Consider the following 11336-nt stretch of genomic DNA (forward strand, 5'->3'; position numbering starts at 1 on the left):
GCATGCGTTGCAAGCTGTACGAATAAGAAACGAGTACACTCTAGCGTGTGGTGTAATAAATTGAATATGTTGCTCTGGCTCTCATTGTGCCCAGTGGGGATGTTTTTCTAGCATCAGTACCATATTAGGTGGGGTGCAATGTTTAGAGTTTTGGAAAACAGCAATGCGGACAATGCGCAGTGTTACCTGCAGTCTGCTGGTACTAGAGTTTGCGGAGAAGCAGGAGGTCATTATATATTGAAAATGTAATATCCATGCATGTCGATCCCTGTGGCCCCTCTGTTTATCAGTCATCAGTGAGAACACTGAACTGTACAAAATAATGAATAATTGATCCTCAAGGTCAAGGATGAAGTAAAGGTTTTCTCAATCTTCCTAGCCATTATTGGTGTCAGCGATGGATGTTGACGCCAGTATGAGTTTGACGGAGGTTTTGGTGGACATGCGCCGAAGAATGGGTAGTGACTGAATGGGAGAGGGGCTTGGATCGAGGCCTGAGGCCCGCTCTCACGTGATGGTATTCTGAGAAGAATAGCTCGAAATCAAACGAAAGGGCACAAGAAGGTACTTACGTTAAGTATGATTCTGCCCAAGTAGGAGGGAATGGGGCATCCTCGGTGTGTTTGAATGATGGCATTTTCCTTCATAAATTGCCTGAAAAAAGAGAAAAGGAAGAGAAAATACATCAAGAACACCTGAGGCGACTGCCAGAAGAACGTTCAAACATTAACCAAACCAATTAAGGCAAATAAAAAGACTGGAGTCGAAACCAGCACAAACGCTGCGGACTAGAACGAAGACTCCCGAAATGGCCCGCGACTCGTGCGTGCGCTCTAAAGAGTTTGTGGAACCCAAGGAAAAAAATGCTGTTTGTCACTCAGAAACGTTGTTTTTCAAACCGCAAACAAGCCGCTGACATTCACGTGTTTACATTGTGTTTAGCAAGTAATTAACATCCCGTGTTAGCCAACATTTGTAGCCTCTGCGGGGATTAGCGCTCCTATCTTTGACTACTGCCGCGGTTTTTCTGCGTATTGCTTGGAAGCCCTATCATAATCAGGGCTGCTGATTACAAGCGCCTCTGATAGCGGTAGCTTGAGAGGTTTCTAACAGCTGTTGCAACTGCACTGAAGTGGTATTATTCAACGGGGGTCACATTGATTTTCTGCGCCTTTTAATTGCACCTCTCACAAGTAAATAGTTTATAATGATATTATGCTTTATTTGTAATACAGTAGCTGATATTGACTGATATGCTGAATTTAAATGAACGTCTAAACTAAAGTATGAACCAGCTTCCTTGATGTCTATCGTACATCATACACGTACTTTAATTAACAAATAAAATCCATAGAATAGCGGCTTTATGAAAGCATTCTGCCTGTGAAATGGCTATGAAATGACATGTCATTAGCAAATTGCTGCTGGAATGTCTTTGATGTTAATTATTTTTTAGCGAGTAAATATACTATTGGGATGTGTCAGAATTGTTATCATTTAGCAGCTGTTTCAATGTTCACTCTGTCACTGACTGTGATGCACATTAAATGATGGTTCTAAAGGAGGCTCTAAACCAGTCCAGGAATGGACTGTCTTGTTTCCTGGAGAGAAAAGCAAACACTTCCTACACCACAACCTGGCTGAGAGAATATGCTTGAAGTGCAACCATTTTTGAAATGTAAAGTTTTTTTGGAAGCTTTTCTTATTCAGGAAAAATCTGATAGTGCTGCTGATCACCCAGCTGGTGTGAGTTCTGAAGCAGAGGTGTAACATCCTGAAAGGACTGACCATCAATGTGAACGGCATGTCCAGCTGGCTATATGTACTGGCTAACCCTAATTGAAAGAGCTGACCAGTTATGTAGGTGCATGGAGTGTTCAGCTGGCTATACCTCTGGGCAACGGCCACGTTTTTAGGTTGCTGGGGGCCTTGGGTAGTGCTCATGCCTCACAGCCGATAGGCTGTGGGATCAGACATGGGTTTCAGTCCAAATCAGTCTGTAAGGAGCTGCACGTTCTCCCTGCATTCACGTGGGATTCCTCTGGGTGCTCCAATTTCCTGCCACGCTCCAAAGACACGTGTTTCGAGTAAACTGGAGACTCTACATTGACTGTAGTTTCAGTAAATGTGAGTGAATGACTGCACTGTGAGGGACTGACATCCTGTCCAGGATGTACCCTGTTTCGCACCCTTTGATTCCGTGATAGGCTCTGGACCACTGTGACCCTGTACTGGACAAGCTTGGGGTTACTTACCTATTAATTACTGATGAATACACTGATTGGCTTTGCCTTATGCAGGCTGCTGAACAAAAATGCGGTTGGAGGGCTCAGCTGAGTCTATGATTGGCTGTGCCCTGTACGAAAAGCTGACCAATAAGGGCAGAGAAATGCTCAAGCAGCAATTCTGATTGGCTATTCCTCCAGAAGGAGCTGACCAATAAAGTGGATGACTTTGCCAAATAGATTTAAAGAACTTGTGGTCTGTATGAAGCGTTGAGTGGGTGAGGTGGTAGAATTATGAGCCGTGCCTCTTGTTTTAGGCACTCTCACAGTTTCTCCTTGCATGTGTTCCTTGGTAAGGTATGCTGGCTCTGTTGTACTTTCCTTCCCCAGATTTGGCCTGGATGTTGGACTGCTCACAAGTACAACACAGATGTGGACCACATCTGCTTTTGGTGCTGTAGTGAAGGGTGTAACACAAAGGCATGAAGTTTTTATTCTTTATTGCCATTACAGTACTTGTCCGCAGGAACAACTGCACAGCTGTTCATTTATTATTGTATGTGCGTCGTCCATCAACGCTTAAATACTGGGGTCTGCTGAAATGTAAAACCTAGAATTTACATCTAGGGTCTTCTGGTGTTGAAACTAGAACCAGTAATGAACACTACCCTCCGGTGTAACCAGATTACACAATTCACACACTTGTGTATGACCGCCAGTGAGAAGACAGACACGCTGAATGTATTTGGGTTATGGATGGTGTCAGAGCCACAAGACAACTGCCAAGTACAGTTTCCTCACCAAGCAGCTCCTGCCCTTTCCACAGGACACACCTCCTCCCAGCTCCTACAACGTTCAAGAGTCGTTTGAGAAGACACGTGGACGGAGCTCCTACTTACCGCCAAGAAACAAAGGCGCAAGGAAACGGCAGGGCTCCTTTCTGAGCACGGCCCCCAGAAGTTCCTCCTTCCACTGCTCCAACCCAGATATTCCAGGTACATTGAACCCAGACCACCTCTCTCCCCAGCAGACCAGTTCTCCTTCTTCTAGACTCTTATGTTAAACAACAAACATTCTGTGGGTTTAACAGTGCAATTTCTAGCCTATTGTTGCTGGGGAAGACCTGTAATTTTCTGTTGAAATATCAGTGGAAAGGTATGACACAGAGAATCACCTTACTGGCCTTGTCAGAGATATACCTCTTTCTAAATGCCATTGCCATGAGAATCAGAGGGTAAAAACCGTAGATCCAGAATCACTGGGCTGTCAGAATAGTGTATCTCTTAAAGCTTCCCAGTGGGGCAAGAGAAAGGGGGGATTCACTGGGCAATTCAGTGGAAGAGTGTGTTCTAAGAAGGGGATTCCTCATGTCAGCGTGTCCCCTCTGGAGTTTGATTGGGATCACAGCCTTGCCAAGCAGACAATTTCATATTGCTTTACAACCGCCAACTTGTGTTTAATTTCTTTAGCTGCCTGATAACGCAAAATTATTGTGGCAGAGTTTTTGATAAATGAAACTTGTAGCGTGACATTTGCAGATGCAATTTTTTTGTACACCTATGACGACCATTACAGTTCTGCTCTCATTTAATTAAAACTTGCAGGAAATGAACTAGGTTTTGTGCGCAGTTCACGAATTGGTTGGGTGTTATGAGGTTAATTCGGTTGAGGAAGCTCGCTGGAAATTCCCTGCATGCCTTCACATCTAAATAATTCCTGAGTCCTCAGTTCGGGTCAATCCTCAATTTACTCCTTAGTGGGTCTCAGAATATCTTACGTCTCAGCTTGAGCTTTTCAAGCTTCCTCTGACTTGCTGTTCCATCATAGGAATTTACTTTTTGCATTATTGTTTGCATCCTTTTTATAAGTTCTTGCTGCACTATTAAGTTTGTTTCCTGTTCTTGACATCTACATTATTGGTGTCTATATTCTTCTGTTGTTTATGGTTATTGTATTGTTTTTTTTCTTTAGCAGGAACATGAAATTGTAATATGATCGGTGTAGGATGCGTGTTTTTTTTTTTTCTTTTTTTTTCTTTTTTAACTTTCAGCTTTTTTTGAATTGTTTCACTCCCTCATCTTGTCACTTTCATCTTGCTGAATCTTACTGGATGACTCAGTGTTTCTGCTTTCTAAATGCATTTTTCACGAAAGATTTTGCCCTGTTATCGTACCGCGTCAGCGTCAACATTTAATTTCTTTGGCTGACACATCTATTTTGAGCAATCTATACAGCCAGTGTGGCAAAATCCAGCCCGGTGTACGTACATGTGCAGACACAGGCAGTTGGATAAAACACAGGAGTGTGTTATTGGATTAATGTAATAAATGAATAATACGCGGTTGTGTGGCTGGTTGTGGTGGGATGCTGGGACCCTCAGTGCGGACCCACCTGACGACAGCCAGAGCGGTGTCTCGTTGCCACTCGGAGCGTGTTTACCGCCTGGAGCGAACTCGCATTATGTCGACAGGACTCAATTTCCCAGGCAATCTCCTTGTGCGCTTAACCAAATATTTACACCAATAAAGCCTCCGCTGGCAAAAAAAAGAGAAATGTTTCAAAATTGATAAATTAATTAATTCTTTGGATGATTTATGCCTCCCCGTCACCACAGAATCTCAGTTCGGACCCTCACAAAAGCTATATTAGCATATAAATGGATCTGAATGTTTGCGAAGCATGTTCTCAAACACACTGCAAGGTAGTTGCGCCCCGCGCCGTTTCATTTGCATTCCAGAATATCATTTCACCCTCGGTTCGCTGCTTTGCCTCAGTCATGTCGCTTGCGTCGAGTTGATTAGAATAAATTTAAGCAATTCAGCGTTTTTGTACACCCCACCCCTCCTTTTCATTGGGAGGCCAATAATATAATGGGGGCCCCGAGGACTGGGCGTTGCAGGTGAGACGCCACAACTGGGGACTTGGCGCAACCTGAGAAGCAATCAGGACTTCTGCGGGAGCGAGCAGCTGTGTAGTAGCTGAAGGGAAGGAAGGTGGGGCTGGGGGGGTGGGGGGGTGGGGGGGCGGTGCGTGGTACAGGCACACATTTGAATCTCCCTCAGGGAGTCCTTGTGTGGGAACCCCCAGGCTCACCTCTTTAATTCACTCATTAAAATTTAATAGGGCATTGCAACCCCCACCCCCACCCCCACAAACCACCTTGTAAATGTCAGTTTCTCACTCAGGGTGTGGCTTGATTAAACGGTTACCTTCTTCCTTGTGCTCCCTGCCGTCCTTTACCGTGAATGTATTTTTGTCATGTCAGCAGTGGGCGCTCGGACATAGCGCTATGCGTGACAGCTGCTTGCCAGGCTCGTCCAGCCGTACCTCCTCTCTCTCCTTCTCTCCTTCCCTCCCTCTCCCGCTCACTCACTCAGGGCCGGGACAGTACAGTCCTGCCACCAAATCCAGCCCAAACCTGGCGCTGATGGTGTCGCGGGAGGTCCGCTTCGGAGGCCCGAGAGATGAGACCCCTGGCCCAGGCACTTACAAGGTAACTTTGGCTACTTCGCTCATGAGCACGGTTCTCCTGAGTTGATCCTGTCCTGGTCCAGCGGTATAGGAGAGGGAAATATACAATGAAGCTTTAAGATACTGAGGAACCCAAGATACATTTTCTGTTGAGGAATTAAAGTATTTGTCTAATGAAAGATTTAATTTTAGTCTTTATAGTCCTGCAGAGGGATGAGTAGGTGTCTATTCGAGGAAACTACACCTATTTACCTATCAAATGTTGGGGCTGGAGTGAGCCATACATGGGTGTCATTTATATATGGCCATAAACAGGGCCATACATGGGAGTCACAGCCAGAAACTCAGAATCCCATAAATGGATCCAGAATTTTTTAAACAGTGCTCTTGAAGACATGCTCCATGTTTGTTTTCATGTAAAAAAGAAAAAACACACACACACACAGACACACACACACCATCTGAAACTGCTTGTCCCATACGGGGTCGCAGGGAGCCAAAGCCTAACCCGGAAACACAGGACGCAAGGCTGGAAGGGGAGGGGACACACCCAGGACGGGACACCAGTCCACCACAAGGCGGTCCAAGCGGGACTCAAACCCCAGACCCACCAGATAGCAGGAGCTGGTCCAACCCACTGCGCCACTGCATCCCCCTTCATGTAAAAACAGCCTTAGCAAAAATCATTTACAAGGTTTTCTGTTTAGAGCAAAACCAGAAAAACAATTATGTTGCTGTTTTCTACTAAATATTCCAGAAAAATCTTTATTTAGAGAAATCTAATTCAGAATTGTAGGGGGGCGCGGTGGCGCAGTTCCCCGTGACCCCGTATGGGACAAGCGGTTCGGAAAATGTGTGTGTGTGTAATTCAGAATTGTACGTGTTATGAACGGTGGAATAAACAGTGCAACCTAGTTTTGGTTGCGCTGGTGCATCACAGCACCTGAGCTCTGCAACGCAATACAAATCTGTATCTGGATCAGTCTCTTTGGAGTTTGCCTGCATTTAGTTCAGGTGCTCTGGTTTCCTCCCACAGTCCAAAGGCATGTGTTTCAGGTGAATTGATAGCTCTATACTGCCCCTACTGTATGTGTATGCTTATGATTGCCTGGCAATGGACTCATGTACCGTTCAGGGTGTAACCCGTCTCACACTCTGTTCTTCCAGGACAGGCTCCGGTTCACCAGAATCTTGCACTGGACAAATGGCTAATGATAGGGCAGCTGGTAGCATAGTGGTTACATTTTCTATCTTTGGACCCAAAGGTTGCAGGTCTGAATCCCACCTCTGGTTGTAGCACTAACCTGCAACCTGCTGTTTCTATACTGGGCAGCACCCTGTTCCTACCTGCTTTCAGGTTATCTTCTCTCCCTGATGGGAAGCACCAGTACCCTCAGTGGCTGAGGAATGTGTGATTTCTCTCTGCTTTCTCCATTTTTCTTTCTGACTTAGTTTGCTTGATGCTCCTTTTTGCCTCCAAGGCTGCTCTCTTCAGGGTCAGTTACTGCAGAGCTTGTAGGATCGCATCCCCCCGTGCCCTTGCTTGGTGGTAAATCCCTGAGTGTCTCATTACCATGTGTACAGAATCCGGGTGCTCTGACCTCGAGCAGGCGGGGGTTGCCTCTGTGTCTGAGCCCACGCGAGCAGATCGATTGCCCAATGCCCTAGTGACGGCTGTTGGGGTATGCTTAGAGAAAGCAGGCCCACAGCATGTGGTGAGTGGTTCAAAGCCCATTTTAGATAGCTCTTTAAAGACCAGACAAGCCCCTTCATTTGAGATGTACTGACACATTTTGAATGGGGCTCATAACAGCATGGCTGCCATGGATGGTGCACTTGGCTGAAAGGTTTTCACTTTGAATCCCATGTGGAACACTGCAGCTGTGCTTTTCAGCTCCATCTTGACACTCAGTTTCTCCAGTACAAGCAGAGCTCTTAGAAGGCGTTACATAAACGCATCAAGTCAAACATGGATCGAATGCTTAGCCAGCAGAAAAATAAGTGATAGCAATAATAGTACATTGAACTCCCATCATGCAGCAGTCTTTGAAATGGTTGCAGGCTACTCTTCTTGGTCTTCCAGATTCCCCTTGAGCACTTGGGCCAATGTCAGGCCAAACCACTCAGGGAGAACAACAAAGATTTTGAAAGAACAACAAACCCATTGGGATTTCCGTTTCTTCTCCCCCAGGAGTGTCGTGTCATCCCTTTAGCACATACCCACTGACCTGGGTCTGCAGTGCCAAGGGCTTTCTACATTTCCAACAGGAAATTAAAATACCACAATTAAATTCAACCTACACACCAGAGCTTTGGGAAATAGAGCTCTTTAAAGAGTGGTCTTCATGGATTACACAAAAAGTTTAACTGAAAATGGTAACATCCCTAGTTTAAAGGTCGGCAGTTATTAACAATAACATAGTTTCTGAGCTGCTGTTTGAGGTATCTTTGATTTATAGCCCTGCAGCCATGCTGCCTGATGCCTAGGCCTCACTTCACATGCCAGCAGCCGGCATCCCTCTATGCTGATGAATTACAAGGGTCATCTTGAGAGCAAAAGAGTGTGTTAGATCAACTGCCAATGAATTGCTCAATAGGACTTGTTGCTCCCTTAGCCAACTGCTCAGCATTAGCTTAAAAGATGCTGAGATGCTCCAGAAGACAGGTGCCCAGATCCACCATCTAAGGATATCTGAAAAGAAAAAAATTGTAAAATGATAAAGGAGAAAATGCTCTGCCATTTCTGCTATTTCATATCCTTTCTTCAATATTGGACTTCACTAGATGCCTATATAACACAGTTTCTGAGAATCACAGGGAAAATACCATTACAAAAATAAAAAAAAAAACAAAACAAATGTTTAATTGGTGCCTTGTCATTAAATTGGCTGTAAGCTCACTTGTTTCTGGGTGATTATGTCAGTACTTGTGTCTTAAAGGAGGATTATGTGTGGGCTTTGTGAAGATCAGCATCTACTTGTTTACCCTTTAAGGGTCATTTGGAGTAGAGGAGGGGGAGGTAGTAAAGATACCATTGTAGGATAAGATCGTGGCAGCGTGATGGACTCCTCCGCAGCTTGATGGACTTCTCCAGGGAGATGATTTGGACTGAAGGGTTGATGGCTTGGGGCGTAGGAGGAGACGGTTGGCTATACTAGAAAATTGAAAGTCGGTGAAGAGGTTGTTACCAACTTCAGTGGTCAGAATGCTGAGTTGTATAATGTCCATCACCGAGTACAACAGTTCCATGCCAGAAATTCACAGCTGAATGTTAATCTGTTTAAGCTGTGTATTCACATTTCTAATAGAAAACCTGGAGTTTTGAACACTGAAATTCCAAGAGGGAAGTATTAGACCAACCCCTATGGCTGACTATCATCACATGCAAAGCATGCAAATGTCCACTAATACTATGCTTTCGTATTTATTGCTCTTAGCAGCAATTTGCTACCCACAACTACCCCTTTTGTCCATAGGTGCCCCAATAAGGAGGGTTCATCAGCCTCGCCCAACTTCGGGTGTGAGTCCTCCAACAGACTCCAAGCCAAACTGTAATATACACTAGGCATTCGCCCAAATGCACAACCACAGTTCAAAGCTTCAAGCTACTCGGAGCAGTTTTATCAATGACAAGTAATAAAAGACATTAATACAAGACATGTTTAAGTGCTACGTGGTGACCTGTATAATTAGTCTCTTTTAGGGTTTGGACACTGGAAAACTTGCTGGGGTTGACATGTGATTTAGAATGTCGGCAATAAAAAGCTGTGAAAAGACATGGCTGGAAAAAGAAGGGTAACCTACCCCAGAGATGGAATCAAATTGTCTGGGACACCGTCACCTGGCTGATATTAAACAGGAGCCTTTATGATTGTGGCGGATGCCGCTGTGCTTCCGTGTCACCTCATGTCTGTGATTACATCTCGATGTGGACGGTTTCATTATAGCTGAGCTATTCTTTCAGCCTTCATTCTTCTGTCCTCCGCCTTCAGCTGAGCCGGGGACTCGTGGACACAGTGCTGAAGAGAACGTTCAATGTCACCCTGGACAACCCTCTGGCGCCTCATACCCCGTGCACCCCCCACGCCCACGGGCTGCAGCTGCCAGCCGGTTGGAGAGGACTAACAGCAAACGGAATCCATAACTGGGCCTAAGAAGCAGGGCTGTTGGATAGATCCTCCTGAGACCTTCACATACTATTTTGGAAACTCTCTTACATTCTGTCTCTTTTTGGAGCAGATAATAAAACTGTGCTGAATTTAAATCAAAATACTTTGAGTAACTCTCATAAGAATGTCACTTCCAAGGTGTGAAAATGTGTAATGAAATCTTTAGAAAAATTTTTTTTTTTGAGTCTGTGATGTAATAAGTGATCAGCTTTCCTTCTTTGCCCCTTTTTGATTGGTTTTCCGTACTTCATCTCTTCTGCCAAGCTCAACATCAGCGTGCAGAAATAATCAGCAAATTTCTAATACTAGTTATTTGTCTACTGAATGATCTCATACCTGCGCATGTAAGTTAATGCAGGCTTCAATTATTTGTTTAATATTTGAATCCAAATTCTTAGACTCGGTGAATGTCCTTGTTCAAGAAGAAGACATTGACACTTATTTTCAAACCTTTATTCGTGCTTCTCGGTGTTGCCCTTCTTGATGTACTGATGCCCAAAATATTACCATTATACTGTAATGAACAAGCTCCTGAACACTTCAGTCTTTTGATATGCTTGTATGCACTATGCTGTTCTTTTAGTAGGACAAACATCCCTGGTCCCTCTTTCCCAACCCTCTAACCTACTTTTAGGAACGCTGCCCTTCGTGACCCCGAACTTCTGGAACATCCGGCAGCCTAATGCAAAATAAGAGTATAGCAGAATGCACATAAAGAATATTAAATTAATGTAACAAAATAGCACATAAGAAGAATCTATGCATGTGGAGTAAAACCTTAAGAGAACCTAATAAAGAGTTTGTTAATGTCAAGTTGTTAGTGGTGTTATTAGCAAACGTTGTCTTCCTACCTTAAGCATATGGGTTTCGGCCATCACGGTCTTCTGCAGCAAAAGAATGAAGTCTACATCATCTTATTGGGGTATGATTGCAAAGAGTCCACCACCTGCTCTCTACCAGGTCCTGCAAATGAACTTAGAGGAAGCATTATCATCCATGACAAACACCGCTTGGTTTGTTGCTTCTCTGTTGTGTCCTGGCCGCACTGGCCACAGATAAGGATGAATGTGAAATGAGGTGACCAAACTAAATGCACCCACTACTCTACATAAATCAGCCCCCTCTTTGTTGATATTTGCTGATGCCTGGGGAACAAGGACAGAAGTCAGATAAAAGTACATCATTTATGGGCACGTTTGCAGACATTAATCAGCCCTCTTCGTTAGGCTTCATCTCCTGTTTGGGCTGCTGTAATGGCACTGAGCCCATTGCTGACCCAGTTGCTGGCATCAAAATCTCTGCACCTGAGAACTCTATAGTTCTTAAAGATCCGGAGCGGTTCCCTGCAGTCCAACTCTATTTCTGCTCGCTGACACCGGTCTGGCTTATTAATAAGGCAAAGGGAGTGACACACGTGTTCTATACAAAGAATGCATAATACGCATGATGATAATTGCGTTTCAGTTTAAAA

At 44.5% G+C, this 11336-nt stretch overlaps 1 protein-coding gene across 1 annotated transcript in view; it reads left to right on the top strand.

The window, feature by feature from the left end:
• The window catches only part of stpg2 (sperm-tail PG-rich repeat containing 2), a 53442-nt gene extending 42884 nt beyond the window's left edge, over positions 1-10558 (top strand). The window contains exons 11-14 of the mRNA XM_029259721.1: positions 3052-3220; positions 5603-5718; positions 9689-9806; positions 10500-10558. Coding sequence (XP_029115554.1) covers positions 3052-3220; positions 5603-5718; positions 9689-9806; positions 10500-10558 — 462 coding nt within the window. The remainder of the gene's footprint in view (positions 1-3051; positions 3221-5602; positions 5719-9688; positions 9807-10499) is intronic.
• Positions 10559-11336: the final 778 nt, after the last annotated feature.

Source organism: Scleropages formosus, chromosome 17 (assembly GCF_900964775.1).
Source record: "Scleropages formosus chromosome 17, fSclFor1.1, whole genome shotgun sequence".
NCBI classification, from domain to species: domain Eukaryota; kingdom Metazoa; phylum Chordata; class Actinopteri; order Osteoglossiformes; family Osteoglossidae; genus Scleropages; species Scleropages formosus.